General features: G+C 40.9%; 1 protein-coding gene across 11 annotated transcripts in view; it reads left to right on the top strand.

Moving 5' to 3' along the window:
- Positions 1–18,006, top strand: part of VTI1A (vesicle transport through interaction with t-SNAREs 1A) — a 343,084-nt gene that overhangs the window by 4,576 nt on the left and 320,502 nt on the right. For all 11 annotated transcript variants that reach the window (XM_065552492.1, XM_065552493.1, XM_065552496.1 and 8 more), the window contains exons 2-3: positions 5,381–5,439; positions 17,509–17,619. In XM_065552492.1, the coding sequence (XP_065408564.1) occupies positions 5,381–5,439; positions 17,509–17,619 (170 nt within the window). The remainder of the gene's footprint in view (positions 1–5,380; positions 5,440–17,508; positions 17,620–18,006) is intronic.

Raw genomic sequence — 18,006 nt, 5'->3', positions numbered from 1 at the left:
GGATGCTTCAGAGAAAGATCTGCCTTTCGCACAATGCACAACGATTATGAGAGCAAGGGAGAGCCTTTCCAAAGGGTAGGAAGTGGCGAGACATTATGAACAGCTGGAATGGAAGGGAAACACTATGTATAGGTGTTGCACTTGGAAGTCAGCAATATCTTGTAACGTGTGCACCAAGCTAGACTACTATCTTTACTTAAACATCTCATTCTAATCCTGCTGATCAGTGCAAAGTGCTGTGTGAAATAAATAGGACTTTGCAGCTTCAATGCATGTACTACAGTGGATTTAATAATATGTCCTGCAACTAGTGAGTGCTTGAGATGCCTTTTGGAACACTTGCAACCACAATGCCGTATAGAATCTATGCAATATGAAATGACTAAAAGAACCTCTCTAATCTCAAATACCCAGTCTACCTCGGTTAACTTCACATGTATTAAAATCTAACATAGCTCAAGGTCATGATCAAATTGTGGTCTTAAGTGTGTTTTTGACTGGTATATTCCTTGCTATGTTTTTGGCTACAATAAAACTGCACTGGTGTGATGTGTTTATTTTTTTTTCTTTGCTTGGTTACCATCTAGCTCAGCTCTAGAAGGATAGGCACAGGTGGTTGAGGAGTAGGGATAGGAAACATCAAGCTTCATGGGGCAGGGAAGTGACAGTGCCCTCTTCTGTCAGCACCGGATTAAATATATTTGGGTGGCAGACAGGGTGTGGGGGGAAGGTACTTTTCATTCTCCAGCTTGGCACTGGTTTGAGCATGTTGTGGGGGCTAGAGAAAAGCAGAGTGAGCAGAGGATGGAAGGTGTTGCCTAGGGGTGGAATGTGACTGCCCTCTGTTGTAAAATCCACCAGACACAGTGGTGAGCAACCAGTCCCTGGAAGAAAAAGACGGTTTAGAGGAGCTATGGAACCCCAGAGGACAGATAATTGTGGTATAGCACACTACGTTTTCCCTACCCAGCATTGTCACTGTGTTTTTTTTGGTCTGGGTCTCATGAGATATCTTATGCCCCAGTTATTTTACTATCTGAGCACCTCAATCTCTTCAATGTATTTATTCTCACAACACCCTTGTGAAGTAGGAAAGTGATTTTTTTACAGATGGGGAACTGAGGCACAAAGTGACTTGGGGAACATTGACTCAGCAAAAAAAGACCGGTGAGTCTCAGAGCCCGTCTCAGCTGTCTTGGGATGGGGCTGCAGGGCTAAAAATAGCCGTGTAGATGTTCAGGCTCGAACTGGAGCCCGGGCTCCAATACCCTTTCCTTTATTGAATTTCAGAGCCCAGGCTCTAGCCTGAGTCCAAATATCTACACTGCTATTTTTAGTCCCACAACATGAAACCAAGTTCATTGACATGGGCTCTGAGACTTGCTGCCCAAGTCTTTTTTGCTGTGTAGAGGATGCCCAAAGTCATGTAGAAAATCTGTAGTGGAGCAGAAATTGAATCCAGGTCTTTTCAGTTGCAGGCTAGCACCCTAACCACTGGGACAGCCTTCCTCCTATCCATCCATGTCTCTGACTGGGTCGTCACTGGCTTCTCCAGCTGGTTTTGAGGCATACTGAAGAGATCTTGGCTGTCCAAGGTCATTTGCTCCTGGTCAGGGCCTGTGGTTGGCTGTATGGTTTTTGAAAAGTTTCTGCCTCATCACAGGACATGGCCAAACTGTCCAAAATTTACTGGGATTCTGTGATGGCATCTCAGGCAAAAATCAGGTCCAGCTCCTCACAGTATGCACATGTGCTAGGAATGTTACTGGAGGTCTTGTGTTTGTCTTTGGTTACTTTGCAATTCTTCCGCAGCTTTTTGGCTTTCCCTGATGTGTGTTCTGGGAACACCCATTCTCCAGCATTTGCTCTAATGGTAGATCTTTGCTTTCTGGCAGTTACTGGAAAGATAAGACTGAATTTGCTCCTCTCCCCAGAGGGCAAGGAATTCAAGGCTCTCCTGATGGGAAGTGTTGTCTGTGACCTTGACGTGAGTTAGAATTGCAAACAAAGGGGGCGGAGGGTGTCTCCAGTCAAGATGAACCTGGAGCAGTGGAAGGTGCACCGGTAACCAGATAGAGTAACAATCCAGATGTGAAGTAATGCAGAGTGAAGGGCTACCTGAAGTGATATAGTTCACTCAAACTGGGGATGCTTCCCCATGACCCTTATAGTAGTATAACTCATTCTGAAATAGTTGTCACTTCCAAATTGGATTAATTATACGTAGTGGGATAAAAATCAAGATGAAGTGAGAAAAGACCATTTGTGAATGCAAAGCAACTCACGCTGGAAAAATTAAAGCTATATGGTAAAAACTGTTTTATTGACAAAAAGCCTCAGACATCACTGTAAAGAGGAAATGTTGGAGTTACCCTAGGGTTATGCTTTTTTCATCAGCTATGTTAATTAGACAGGACAATACTATTTTCTATAATGTTGAAAATAGAGTGTTTTAGAATGAGCACGGGGAGAGGGGGAATCCTTGGAGTTTTGCCATTGGTCTAGCTGAATCTGGGTTGTCGCTGCTTACTTGATTTTTTTTTTCTTAATGTTTGAGACTAGTTGAAAGTTAGAAAGGTCTTCTGCAGTGCGTGTTGTTTTTGAAGACTGGCTGGGCTATAGTGCTTTTCTGGGAATCTGGAAAGTTCACTTCTATGAAGGAGACACTGACGGCTTCTGTAGCTGACCGCATAGTTCTTAACTGTCTTTCACCCTTTTAAAATTTACTAATTGAACTAACATTTTATTGTACAGTTGATGTGTGGGCTTTGTGTGCATGTCTGTGTCATGTTGCTGTGTAATGGCTGACCCACACAGAGATAATGGATTTATTAGTAATAGTATTAAGATCATCTCCCTTAGCTCCGGTGTTAAAAGCCTCTTGCCTTTTCTTGAAGTGAGGGGACCCTGGTTTTAGTCCCAGTCCATGGGGACAGAATGCACCCCTGTATTCACACCTGTACACTATTGTAATAAACTTTGTACAAGGCATGTCATGTGAGGCATCCTTTGAAAACTCGCAACATGCTAATCATTAAGGCTATGTTTTAATCATGGGCATTTTTAGTAAAAGTCATGGACAGGTCACGGGCAATAAACAAAAATTCAAAGCCCGTGACCTGCCCGTACTAAATCTTGGCGGGAGGGTAGCCCGGGGGGGCGCTGCGAGTGCTTGGGGTGGTGGTGGCTCGTGATCGGAGTAGGGGGCAGTGGCACACGGCCCGGGACCCCTGCTGGTGCTGGGGGAAGGCTCCCTGCCCGGCTCCGCGCCTCCCCAGAAGAGGCGGCATCTCCCTCCCTCAGCTCCTACGTGAAGGCGTGGCCCACCTCTGCCCTGAGTCCTGGCTTTGCAGCTCCCATTGGCCAAGAATCATGGCCAATTGGAACTGAGGGGGCGGTGCCTGCAGGCGGAGGCAGTGTGTTGAGCCCCCTGGCTGCACCCCCACCTAGGAGCCATGGGATGTTGCCGTTTGCTGGGAGGCCCCCCCCCAAGGTAAGTGCCGTCCAGAGCCCCCTCTCCTGCGCCCCAGCCCTGAGCCCCCTACCACACCCAACCTCCTGCTGTTGTTGTGGGAGGGGGGACACGATGGCCCGAGACTGCCCCAGCAGCGGCCGGTGCGGCTGACCCAGGGGTTCAGGCGGCCCCTGAGCCAGCCACATCAGCCACTGTGGAAGGCACTGAGGTCCTGGAAAGTCACCGAATCGGTGACAAACTCAGTCTTACTAATCAGTAAAATGCATGTAGCACCATCATGTGTAAAGTTATGAACTGTGATGCTGTGTATAAGAAAGCTGACAATTTATATCACTGTTACACTTTGTATAAGATTTATGGAAATTATGTATCCTGTCAGGTGTCAATGGAAAAGTTATGTTTTGCTAAGCATGATTATACTGTTTATAGGCATGTATCATCTTTGTATCTGAAGTTTATTAATATTGGCTGTGTGCTTGTGTTTTAAACCTGTGTTTGTTTTCCTGGATGACACCCTCTAGATAAATTTACATCAAATCTAGACAGCTATGTATTGATGGCCCATCAAGGACACTCAGCTCTCACAATGGGCCATAGAAGAAACTCATCCCGCCCAGATATCTCTTCCTGAGGATGCCTCAGACAGCAAGGGGCCAATGGCCAACCACTGTGAGTCTGCAAATGGTGATATGCTCATGTGACCCTAGACTCCATCTTCGACCAGTAACTTACCGCACATAAGGGCTATGGCCTTCATTTGGGACAGTACATTTCCGTGCACATGGCAGAGGATATAAAAAGACACCTGAGACATCTCCATGTTGCCTCTTTTTCCTGCCCTAATTGTCTGGAGTATGGATTTCAACTAAAAGGAGCATTTTGAACTATAGACTGAAGACCTTCCAATCTTTTGGAAGTTACCAGCAGTTTATTCCATCAAACCTGATATATAAGGACTTTGCAATCATTTGTATTTATATGATCTGTTAACGATTTATTACTCCGTTCTTTTCTTTTATTAATAAATATTTAGTTGAACTCTGGGGGAGTTTGGTCAGTAAGTGCTGGAAATGTGATGAAAAACTTTGCTTGAATTTAATATACTGTATTTTTTTAAGTTAGGCACTAAAAAGTATTTTGTCTTTATTTTCTTGTAATCATTTCTGAATGTTATGCCTCATTGCTTGTACTCACTTAAAATCTATCTCTCTGTAGTTAATAAACTTGTTTTATTGTTTCATCTAATCCAGTGTGTTTAAATTGAAGTGTCTGGGTAACTCCATGTAGGGTGGTAAATTGTGCGTATATTATTACCTTTAAAGGAATAACTGGTTTCATATATTTGGACTGTCCAGGAGAGGGCTGGGCAGTATATGACATACGTTTCTGGGGGGAAATCTGAGATTGGGCGTGTGTTGGGGTCACCCGGAAGTATGATGAGGCTGCTGAGAGCCAGAGTGTAACCCACGTGTAGTTGGCAGGCTATAGCTACATACAGACACTCACAGAAATCACAGGTGTGATTTGCATGCTGGAAGGCTGTTTGTGAGCGGTCCTGGTGGGAGCTTCTACCAGCAAGGTATTGTAAGGCACTCAAGGTTGCAGGGCAGGAGTGACACAGCCCCTCACTGATCTGGATTGCACCTCAGTATGTCACAATTATATACTAAAACAACAAGGAGTCTGGTGGCACCTTAAAGACTAACAGACTCCTTGTTGTTTTTTTAGATACGGACTAACACGGCTACCCCCTGATACTTGACAATTATATACTAATTTTACACCAAAAATAATCCTTTGTGTCAGATACTAAGAACTAGATAAGCTTTTTCTAAAATTGTATACATGACTTTTCTTTGCTGCGAAGAGCAAAATTTTATTTCTTTCTTCATAATTCTATTTTAGATGAGAAGAAGCAGATGGTTGCAAATGTGGAGAAACAGCTAGAAGAAGCAAGAGAGCTGGTATGTCCCAGTATTTCAAATGTTATATGAAAATTCCTGTGGAACAAATAAATGAAAGTACCATTAATGTAATATTCAGCATATATTCAGAAATAGTGTCCTGTCCATAGTAATGTGAGACTTTTATTAGAATATGAAACACAAGCAGGAAATATCTCAAACCTTACAATCTTCTGTTAAGTAACATGTTCTCTGTACCTTTGTAGTAGACTTTTAGGTATGTTTTTAGAAATCTGTTTGTGGTAACTTTTTAAAATATCCTTTTGTATTTCTGTAATGCCTTAACATTGGAAGATCTTAAAGTGCTCTAGAAACCCTAATTAATATGACCTGCCTAATACTCTTGTGAAGTAGATATTGGGTAAATTGAGGCACAGAGCGGTTAAGTGAGATGCTCAATATCTTACTGGGATTTGGTGGTAGTACTGGATACTGATCCTAGAAGACATTGTCTAGATATTGGATATACTTTGTTCAAAGTGTTCTACAGAGACACCACATTCCAATAAACAGCTGTGGGGTTTTATAGTATTCCCACTATCAACAGTCATATTTCTTATGTTAAAAAATAGTGCCGAAATTATAAGAAGGAAAAATATAGGTGCTAGAACATTAAATAATGGATTTCAGGTGGTAAATATCCCAATATGTGACTTGGGTGTGCCCAGATTTTCAGGGCAGTTATTTATTGTATGTATTCATGCAGCAAGTTATGTAAGATGAGTATGTGTGAGTGGGAGAGAGGAAACACTGCTTGTAATAACATCCATGGATGGAAGGCAGTATAAGAGTGCAAATTCTTTTTCTAATGTTTGTTAAATTTATATCAACATGAGAAATGTAATTTTAGCCTTTCATCAAAGCATTAACTTCTCATAATACGTAGCATGATGAGAATTTCATCTGTGCCCCTTGTGTGGGAGGTTTGGAGCACTTCAGCTAAAGTATGCAAGTCTTATTCTTGTATTCTTGTTATGCAGGCTAAGGGCTGGGTTCTGCTTTTGATTGTGCACATATGATTCCTACTGACCTCACTGGAAGGCCTGTATTTGCTTCTGGTGGCTGAAATGGGTCCTTATTCTCCTGAATTCTCAAGCCAGGCAAAGTCATGGAAGCTCCTAATTGTCGGAACTGTTCTTCCTCCTTCCTCATCTTCCCCAGTATAGCTAATAAGGCTCTCTGTTGAATCCTAGTAATTACTCAGGACAGAGCTTCTTCATAGTAAATGGAAATAAATTTTGTTTTTTGCAAGTCCAGCCAACAAGCTTTGTGGTTCCTCTTTGCCTAAATGTCTGGGGTGCAGTTTAAGTTGCGGCTGAAGGGACAATGAGATGTGGTATTCAATTGCACCTGAGGCTGGCTTTTTCCATGTGTTGAATAGCAGTTCACTTGTGGGGGATTTGGGCTCCTTGTTACAATTGGATTATGAGTTTGATCTACTAGTTTCAAAAATATAGCCTGAGCATTAGGCTATGGAGCTGAATTTAGTGATTCCATTCCTAGCCTTTCTAAGGCTTGGTCTACACTACCCCCCTAATTCGAACTAAGGTACGCAACTTCAGCTACGTGAATAACGTAGCTGAAGTCGAAGTACCTTAGTTCGAACTTACCTTGGTCCACACTGGGCAGGCAGGCTCCCCCGTCGACTCCGCGGTACTCCTCTCGCCGAGCTGGAGTACCGCAGTCGACGGCAAGCACTTCCGGGTTCGACTTATCGCGTCCAGACTAGACGCGATAAGTCGAACCCAGAACTTCGATTTCCAGCCGTCGAACTAGCTGGTAAGTGTAGCCAAGGCCTAAGTAATTAAGTCAGTGACCCCATTACTGTTTGTTATGAGCACTAATGATGAGTTCTGTTTAAACTGTACGCACTCCGGCGCTGGGACCGTGTCATATTCTTGTTATACATTTTATGATACTGTCGAAATGCTTTTTTACTCCTGAGCATGGGGATACAAGAGGGTGATACGGCCAAAGCAAATTCATGGTGTTCACTTACACAGCGGGAACCCTTGTTTCACAGTCAGATCCCTCCTGCGGATAGAACCATGGGCAGGGACTTGGGAGATTTGGGGTCAATACCTGTCTTAGCCACAGACTTTCTGTGTAACCTTGGGAAAGTGACCTAATATCTGTGTCTCGGTAGCCTTGCTCAGAAAGAGGGATACTATTATTTCCCTACCTTGCAGGTGTGTTCCAAAGATAAATTAAGTGATTGCTAGGTGCTCTGATATGATGATGATTGGAGCAACGCAAGTATATAACGGACCTTCTCTTTTCCCTCTCCCTCACAGTATTAGTACAAGGCAATTACATTGTAAGTGTTTCAGTGACAAATCATTCAAATTTGGTTTTATGTGCCAAGTAATTCTCTATCATTGCTTGTTGAAATGAGCAGAAATTGACTTAATGACTTATATTTCTCCTTGTGTCATAGTACATACAAATTTGGATGATTTTTTCCCCTGAAGATTAAAAAGAAAATTCTCCTTTAACATTTTTATCCTAATGATGATCTTAATTTAATGTACTGCATTTTTCTTTCACGCTTTTGTTTTTAGATCTCAGCGCTAATGCTACTAGACAGGTGCTTAATGCAATTATTGGCTTTAAGCAATTACCTAACATGTCCGTGATTAATGCCAAGGCTTGGATTTAATAATCAATGTGAACAAAAACTGCTAATAACAGAACTGATTTAAAAAGTTTCCTTTTAAAGTAAGGGCTACAATAGAAAAACAAAACAAACCATTGCCCTAAATTGCTACCACTTGTAGTCTTGGTACATAGATTTGTTCAGTTGTACTATCTGATCAAAGAACTATCATTGGAACAAACTTTTCTTGTTTTAATTCACTTTATTTTGCTTCCTTCTTGGTAACAGAATTTGTTGACAGTGCTTGAATTTATTTATGATGTCTAAGGGTTAATTGTGTTAACCCATATTTTCTGCCTTTTAGCTGGGTCAAAGTGCAATGCCAACTGAATGAATAGAACAGGAGTACTTGTGGCACCTTAGAGACTAACAAATTTATTTGAGCATAAGCTTTCGTGGGCTACATCCCACTTCTTCGGATGCATAGAATGTAACCTTCCATTCTATGCATCCGAAGAAGTGGGATGTAGCCCACGAAAGCTTATGCTCAAATAAATTGGTTAGTCTCTAAGGTGCCACAAGTACTCCTGTTCTTTTTGTGGATACAGACTAACACGGCTGCTACTCTGAAACCTGAATGAATAGAGTTGGCTTTGGATATGTAACTTCTTTCAGCCTCCTAGACTCCATTAACAAGAGTGAGATCTAAAATGTAATAATCTTAACTTCCTATCTGTAGGAATGCTATTTTGATGGTATTTATGCTTTCAAAAAAACATGGTAGTCCAGTTCTGATGCCACACTTAAGGAAAGATGTGGGCAACTTAGAGTCCAGAGGAGAGCAACAGAAATATGTCAGGTTTTCTAGAACTTTTATTATGAGGAAAGGTTCAAATATTGGGCATGTTTAGCCTTGAGAAAAGGAGACTGAAGGGGGACCTGATAAATCTTCAAATATGTTAAAGGCTGTTTTAAAGAGGATTGTTATCAGTTGTTCTGTGTCTACTGAAATTAGGACAAGAATCATAGAATATCAGGGTTGGAAGGGACCTCAGGAGGTCATCTAGTCCAACCCCGTGCTCAAAGCAGGACCAATTCCCAACTAAATCATCTCAGCCAGGGCTTTGTCAAGCCTGACCTTAAAAACCTCTAAGGAAGAAGATTCCACCACCTCGCTAGGTAACCCATTCCAGTGCTTCACCACCCTCCTAGTGAAAACGTTTTTCACTAATAGCCAACCTAAACCTCCCCCACTGCAACTTGAGACCATTACTCCTTGTTCTGTCATCTCGTACCACTGTTCTCAGTACCTGTCTCAGTTCTCATCTCGTACCTCTTTGGAACCCCCTTTCAGGTAGTTGAAAGCAGCTATCAAATCCTTCCCCCGCCCCCCTATTCTTCTCTTCTGCAGACTAAATAATCCCAGTTCCCTCAGCCTCTCCTCATAAATCATGTGCTCCAGCCCCCTAATCATTTTTGTTGCCCTCCGCTGGACTCTTTCCAATTTTTCCACATCCTCCTTGTAGTGTGGGGCCCAAAACTGGACACAGTACTCCAGATGAGGCCTGACCAATGCCGAATAGAGGGGAATGTTCATGTCCCTCGATCTGCTGGCAATGCCCCAACTTATACAGCCCAAAATGCCGTTCTTGGCAACAAGGGCGATTGTTGACTCATATCCAGCTTCTCGTCCACTGTAACCCTTAGGTCCTTTTCTGCAGAACTGCTGCCTAGCCATTCGGTCCCTAGTCTGTAACGGTGAATGGGATTCTTCTGTCCTAAGTGCAAGACTCTGCACTTGTCCTTTTTGAACCTCATCAGATGGCTTTTGGCCCAATCCTCTAATTTGTCTAAGTCCATCTGTATCCTATCCCTACCCTCCAGCGTATCTACCACTCCTCCCAGTTTAGTGTCATCTGCAAACTTGCTGAGAGTGCCATCCACGCCATCCTCCAGATCATTAATGAAGATATTGAACAAAACCGGCCCCAGGACCGACCCTTGGGGCACTCTGCTTGATACCGGCTGCCAACTAGACATGGAGCCATTGATCACTACCCGTTGAGCCTGACGATCTAGCCAGCTTTCTGTCCACCTTATAGTCCTTTCATCCAGCCCATACTTCTTTAACTTGCTGGCAAGAATACTGTGGGAGACAATATCAAAAGCTTTGATAAAATCAAGGAATAACACGTCCACTGCTTTCCCTGCATCCATAGAGCCAGTTATCTCATCATAGAAGGCAATTAGGTTAGTCAGGCATGACTTGCCCTTGGTGTATTCATGCTGATTGTTCCTGATCACATTCCTCTCCTCTAAGTGCTTCAAAATTGATTCCTTGAGGACCTGCTCCATGATTTTTCCTTGACTTTCTTCTTGTTGCTAACATACCTGAAGAAACCCTTACTTAATCTGGAGTAAGGGAGATTTAGGTTAGATCAGTGGTTTTCAACCTTTTTCATTTTTGGACCCATAACAAAATTTTGAATGGAGGTGTGGACCCTTTCGGGAAATCTTAAACATAGTCTGCAGAGCTCCAGGGAACTTCCCAGGGAGGTTGTGGGATCGCCATTGCTGGAGGTTTTTAAGAACAGATTGGACATGCACCTGTCAGGGATGGTCTAGGTTTACTTGATCCTGCCTCTGAGCAGAGGGTTAGATTTGATGACTTATTGGGTTTCTTCCAGTCCTGTATTTCTATGATTCTACGATGCTTGAGAATTAAGAGGTTGTCTTTCTGAAACACAAGAGATTGCATGTAGCTTAGCACTTCAGTTATGTATGCATCTTCTTTCCCTTGACGGTAACTTGGCTGTATAGTACACAAATTTCGTGTTTAATAAAGTTGCATTTCAGAATGTGCTAAAGTAATTTTCTCATATTATTAGAAAATAGTATTTGTGTGGCTGATAGGCTTAGTTTTGTTTGCTCCAAACACTTTTTGTTTACCTCAGGTCTTTAGAATCCAAACAGTATTACAGTTCACATAAAATGCTGAAAAAAAGCAAACCTAAACAATTTGTTTGCATAATTCTGTGCAGCTAAGAGGGATACTGCCAGTAACGGAACCATAGGCCTCTGTGAAGTCTCTCTCTCTCTGATAGCTTTCAGAAATCATTGTTCTCAGATAATAAATTAACTTTTTATTCAGACGGTATTATCCTCTCTGAGAACAAATTGGTTAACATTGGATAAGAATTTCTGTTGCACAGTAAATGTCATAAAGGAATGACCTGCTGATCATGACATTTTGAAATGAAAAGGATAACCTTGGACCTAATTGTAAATTTATGTGTTTTATGACAACAACATCATGATAAAAAAAATCTGGATATTTGACATTACTAGCACAGAGGACACTAGTAGATTTTTTTTTTTAAATGGCTATTTGAGGGAACTGCAATCATTACCTACTCTTTGCCTGGAAAAAACTGGAAGGACACTAATATGATATTTGGTAATCTATTATACCAATAAATATTCTAAAAACAGTTGTTGAACTGTTCGGTAAGGAATCCCAAATCCTCTTTATGTGACTCTACTCCAGCGCTAACCAACATGTGGAAGGCTTTTTGTAAGAACAGCAAGTAACTGAGAAGCCTTGGTTTTATTTACGCATCTTTGTCATTTACCACTATGGTGCCTACATGATGTTAGGAGTAAGGCTCACTCATTTTGGATAGACTCTGGATTAACTTCCAATGTCAAGCATATTTTTGATCTGTGGGTGAAGCTAAATGATCTAATGAGGAAGGCTCATGATCTAACAAGGTAAGTAGATATGTAAAAAGATGCTCCTTTTAAAAGTGCTGTGGGAGTATTTATTTGTAATTGTTTTTTTTATTATGTTCAAATGCCAGATTCCACTTGTATGGACTAATTCTGCTAGTTATTATATCACCAGGTTGGTTTTATTAAGTATTAATACTACCATATCTGTACTTGCATAGGGTGCTGTCTGTCAGCTGAGTTTTCATCAGGGATAAGTAGGCACTTTCCATGGCATATGCTACCAAGTAGTTTAATTTGCTTTAATAGCACCAGTATTTATCAAGTGCGTGTACTTAGTAGCAACCTGCTAAACATTCATGATTCTTTGAATATTGGGGTGCTTCCTTTCTTAAGCTGCATTGACTAGAGGGGAACAGGTCTGCTGTTTCCTGCAGGAGAAGGCAGCTGGTACACAGTACAAAGACACAAAATAGAGCATATTATTGGATACCTATCATGTGCATGTATGTGATTGTCATGAATTACTGTATTAGAAATCTTTTTTTTTTTTTTTTTTTTTAAGTAGGAAAATTGGGTAAAATGTGTAACTCTTGCTCCTGGTTGAGATAAAGCATTTTTGATACCAGTTGTATTTTTATTCTGTTTCAGGGGTTTTCAACCCATTTATTATTGTGGGCTGTATATGCAGCTTTCTGTGTGTTATGTGGGCTGCATCCACACAATATATATACTACCTGTACGGCCATGAGGATGTCACATGGGCTGCAGCTGTGAGGTGATAGGGCCTCAAGTGGCCCACGGGTTGAGAACCACGGATTTATTTGCTCATTGCATCCATCCTGTGGCATCCAATTCCTTCCCCAGTAAATCTGATATTTTGTTTGGGGCGGGAGGGCGGGACGGGGACTCCTCAATGCATAGTAAATTCTGAGAGAATCTGTCTTCATAGAGCTTTGTGAGAGGAGACGATGTATGCTGGCCCTATAGCACACTTCAGTAATTTGCCCATTCTTTGTTCTTTTGCAGTTGACTATAAAGATATTCTAAAAAAATAATAACTGAAGGACACATCACTTTTGAAAGGCTAAGATTTGTACTAGAAATGGGCAGGAGTGTTGTGCTGTGTGGTCTTCTAAGCTTGCTGTGGTCTATTCCTAAGCTTTGTTCTTAGCCAATGGGGGTGTCGGTAGGTTACGTTGAAACATATGTGAATCAAGAGATCTAGCTATATTTTCCAATTGTCTAAATTTATAATCTGTTCCTTATTATGAAATAAGAGTAGACCGTAATACTGCTGTTGTGGGAATGATTCTGTACAGCTGTCCCCACCATTGCACTGTAAGCACTGAAAGAATACATCTCCCAGGATTACATGTTACATTTCCTTTAGCTTCCATTGCATTATGATTGAACAAGTATCGGTAATAGTAGAGCAAAAGATAATTTTTAAGTTTACCTTCAGTTTTCTTTTTTCATGCTTTTCAGGAAAAAATGTTGAAATCTAGCTTTACTCACCTTGATTGTATTTGAAAGACCAATATAATATTTGTAAGCATTCATGCTGAAATCTATGAATAAGCATGAAACTTGATTATATTTCATAGCTGCAGAATGAAATCTGTTTTCTCTGCTATAGTATATATACTGCACTACCTCGCATGATATTCATGAAAAGTTACCAGCCTAGGCAAAAGAAAAAAAAAAAAATCTCCTTATCTACCCTCATGATGACAGCAAGGAAGAAACTTTATTCTTTTTCACCGAAGCATGTAAACTTATGCACTACTTATATATCGTTTGGGACAGCAAAACCATGTTGTTTGCATAAAGAAGGACCAATACAGACTAATCCAAAATTTTGGGCGGGATATACTGCTCCCCTTCTAAAACTGCTGCAAGCTCATTTAATGTGAAAACTAAAGAAAGAGAGAGCCAATAAGCAGCCCAGACAGACTCCCATAATGATGGCCATAGCTCAACTTTTCACCCTAACTGATCATATCTTTAACTCTGGCCAGTCTTTGGCTATGAAGGTTTATCAAAAGAGAGAGTAACTTAAAAACTATGCAAATCCTCACAAATTTATCCCAGAGACTCTCTCTCTTAATGGAATCAAAATCTGATTTCAGATCAACGAAGGCTGTATAAAACTTCCCCTCTTGGAGGAACAAAGTTTATAAATTGGGTGAGAGAGGGCAAAATAACTGTTGGTAGAGCAGTCCTTCTTGAAATTGGCTTGTTCCTCAACAAATAAATTACAGTTCTTTCCAGTCCTCTAATCTCCACAGGAGATACTTGGTATGGATATTAAAAACCATGTCTAAAAGGCTAATAGGTTGATAATTTCTAGGGTCATTTGTCACCTTGGGCGAGGGGGGGGGGGGGCGCAATCCCTACATATTTTTATTAGTAAATAATTTTGCTAACACAAGGGCCCATCAAACAGTATAGTCCTTATAGACTTCTGCTGGGATAAAATCCTCCCCTTTATTACATTGGTTTTATCAAAATTCTGACTACCATGGTGGAGACTGGGCCATTCTGGATAAGGATAGCAGGTGAGGTCCATCGAGGTAGACCAAACCAAAGGGTTAATAGATGGATTATCATTGTACAAGGCAGAAAAATGTCTCTCCAAAGCATGTCTGGGATAAGAGCGTCAAATTTTACGTTAATCTTGTGGTAGACCATTGCTGCCATCATCTAAAATAGAGGAGATTTTTGTTTGTGGCAGTGAATTCAAATTTCTTCCAAAGGACCTTTTGATGCAACTTTTTCTTATTTGGCATTTTTATAGTCGTTTCTAAGGATAGCTAATATCTTAATAGAATAAGAGGAACTATTATTTCTCAGAGCCCTTGCAATAATCTGAAACTGTTTTTTATAAACTGAAGCAGTCTAAGTCATGACAGATTCTCTTATCTTCTAAAGGATAAAAAAAATCTATTTTTTTTTATTTTTTTATGGTTGAGTCATCCTGTAATTTAAGTCTCAGTTTGTGTGTGCTTGTGATCAAAAATTAAGGTCCAAAAAGCTTATTCTTCAAAAGTTAACAAATCACTGGGTATGAGCTTCTCTCTACTTGAGGCTTTATTACTACTACTACTACTACTATCTAGTGCTTCTCATTAGATCTCAAATTGCTTCTCAATCTTTAATATATTTATCCACAGAACCTCTGCAAAGTTGGCAAATGTTAGAAACCCTATTTTTACGGATAGTGTCTCTGAATTAATTCCCTAAGTGACTTGCCAATGGTGATATAAGAAGTCTTTTGGTGGAGTAGGAAACTGAACTTGGGTCTCCCAAGTCGTAGGCTTGTGCCCTAATCACTGTACCAAATAACAGATTCCACTTAATATACCTTGAGTTTACACTTTCAAAATCAGGAGTAAAACACAATCTGTCAAAATCCCTTTTGGAAAAAGTGGCTGACGGGCAGAAATTCACTTCCAGATCACTATCTGTAAAAGCCACTATAAAACTAGAGAAACAAGACCACCTTAAAATAGAAACTGCAATATAGTCTAACACATTGCCCCATCTAGAAGATGAGTGAAAAATGACCCTCCAGATAATTGCCATCTCTTCTATTCTCAGGCTGGGTCTACACTACTCGCCTGAATCGGCAGGTAGAAATCGACCTCTCGGGGATCGATTTATCGCGTCCCGTTGGGACGCGACAATCGATCCCCGAATCGACGCTCTTACTCCACCAGCGGAGGTGGGAGTAAGCGCCGTCGACGGGAAGCCGCGGAGGTCGATTTTGCCGGCGTCCTCACAGCAGGGTAAGTCGGCTGCGATACGTCTAATTCAGCTACGCTATTCACGTAGCTGAATTTGCGTATCTTAAATAGACTCCCCCCTGTAGTGTAGATGTAGCCAAAGTCTCCAACCAAAACCTATTTAAAATTACAGAAAATTTACAACCTGGAGTATTTCTTACCTTGTCCTTAGCGTGTCCGGGGGAAGTGAAGATCACACCCTATTAAATGAGGAGGGGGAAAACTAAAAAATTCCTTATCATCAGAACTCGGTTGGTCATAAAAATTTCCCAAAAGAACAAAGATTGCTGATGAAAACTTTTCCGTAAGCAAGTCAATGAGAGATTCAAGCCCTACTCAGAAAGACACACTATAGAAAGGGAAGCTCAAAGGGGCATATGTATATTTAGGGCTAATGGAGTACATTTATTTGGGAAAATGATACTAGAGGCTTGAAAATAGGGATTGCCTCGTGTTATTTACTAGTTATAACATTTAACTTAGAGATGAGCAGGGCAAGACCATTTGCAGGTTTACCCCTCTTTGCATGCTTAACACCCTCTTCAGGATTCAAATACAGATTCAAAGCCTGGTAAATCGGATTCATACTTAGAAACCAAGTTTCTTGGAGGAACACTAAATCAAATTGAGATAAATAGTTACTGAAATCCAAATCCTGGGAGTTACTTTTAAGGTGGAATCCCTGTCAGGCCCATCTAGTCAATCCCCTTCCCTTTCTAGGGTCTCAGTTGAAAATTTGTTATGAAAAACTACACCATTGTTTTGTGATTAGGCCTAAATGTCCCAGGATAGTGATCTTTAACCAGGGCCAGCTCCAGGCACCCTTTTTTTTTTTTTTTTTTTTTGCTTTGGCAAAAATGGTAGAGCTGGCCCTGTCTTCAACTGTCCTGCATGGTGCATAGGTCTTGAGTAAATGGGTTTGAGGTTGGGCAGTTTTGTTTCACCTGAGTAACAGGTTATAGTCCAACAGGATTTGCTTGGTGGCCTGGTCACTCTTTTTTTTTGTTTGTTAAAAGGAACAAAGATTCTTTCCAGTTGCATTTCATAGCTTTTTCCTTTTGATCTTTTAAATCTGAATATCTCTATAGTTAAGGAGAGGTTTCATATGACAGATTTTTCCTAACTGTCCACTGAAACTGGGACTATGCAAGCCATTTAAATTATAACCACTAACTTTCAGTTTTGGAAAGGTGGGCCTAAGACAAAGAATAATATAGAAGTAAAACTTGCTTTATATATTTATTTCTCTTTATTACCAGAAAACCATTTAGAGAAACTATGCCGTACAATTTCCCATTAAGTACCATATGTGTTCTGAATAGATCAGGCTGAATGACTTTTAAGTGAATATTTTATAAATCCATTGATTAAATCCGGTGCCTTTCCTGTGGCATGAGACTGAGATTTCAAACTGGAAATAGAGTTTTCTGTATAAATGCTTATCTATTCTTATTCTGCAACTAGTAGTTTGGGACTTTACCTAAATGAAAGACTTTTCTCTTCCCGTGCCATACTGCCATGGCTGAGATCAGTGGAAAATGAGTAAATATTGTCCAGCGTGCCTACTGCTATTATGGAAAGGTACTATTTTTTTTCTGTTTTTTTTTAAAGGTGAACTGAAAGCAGTATTTTAAAAAGTAGATAATGGATTCTTCACTGTGGCAAAATACCATTCCTAAACAGGCAGCAGCATACTAAGGCGGCTACAGTCCAATCAGTAGAGCAAATAATTAGCAGCTACACCATTCCTGGGTTCTAATTACATCTGATTCACTCTGACTTTGTGCAGTTTCCTTGAGTGTCAGCCCACTTAGCAAGAGGGAGGAAAAGGTCATCCGAAGACCATACTGAAAGCTAGAGGCTGTCACGGAAATTTCATATATAAATGTGAACAAAACAAGGATGTAGATGAACATAAAATAAACGTAAGTCTCTCTCCTGTTTTTCAATTACTAGCTTGAACAGATGGAACTCGAAGTTCGAGAAATCCCCGCCCAAAGCCGAGGAATGTATAGCAGTAGAATGAGGAGCTACAAACAAGAAATGGGAAAACTTGAAGCGGATTTTGTGAGTATATTTTACATATGATAAAGGACGGCATTTAAGAAGAAACTTACCTTAGTGTAACTGTGTTTCAGAATGAAGTAATCACTTTCTTCCATTTCCCCAACTTTCTCCAATCAACTCCACGTGGGCAGACTTTGGGGGAGAGAATAGTCTTAACTCATGCAAGGGGGGAAGGAGCTGTCCTCTCCCTGTCCACAAATGCAATAATACCTGCGCAGAGTGCTTATATGGGGAAGAACCTCCCTAATCGTTTGCTAGTCTGCAGTCCCAGTTAAACTCAGCAGACTACTTGCTCCTACCATTGTGCCCCCCACTTCTTCCACCCCCCCATCTCTCTGTCCACACTCTTCTAGCCCTGTTTCTTGGCAAGGACTCAATAGCAGACCA

Source organism: Chrysemys picta, chromosome 7 (assembly GCF_011386835.1).
Source record: "Chrysemys picta bellii isolate R12L10 chromosome 7, ASM1138683v2, whole genome shotgun sequence".
Lineage (NCBI taxonomy): Eukaryota > Metazoa > Chordata > Testudines > Emydidae > Chrysemys > Chrysemys picta.
Note: the sequence above shows the minus strand (reverse complement) of the source record. Positions and strands in the feature narration are given on the sequence as shown.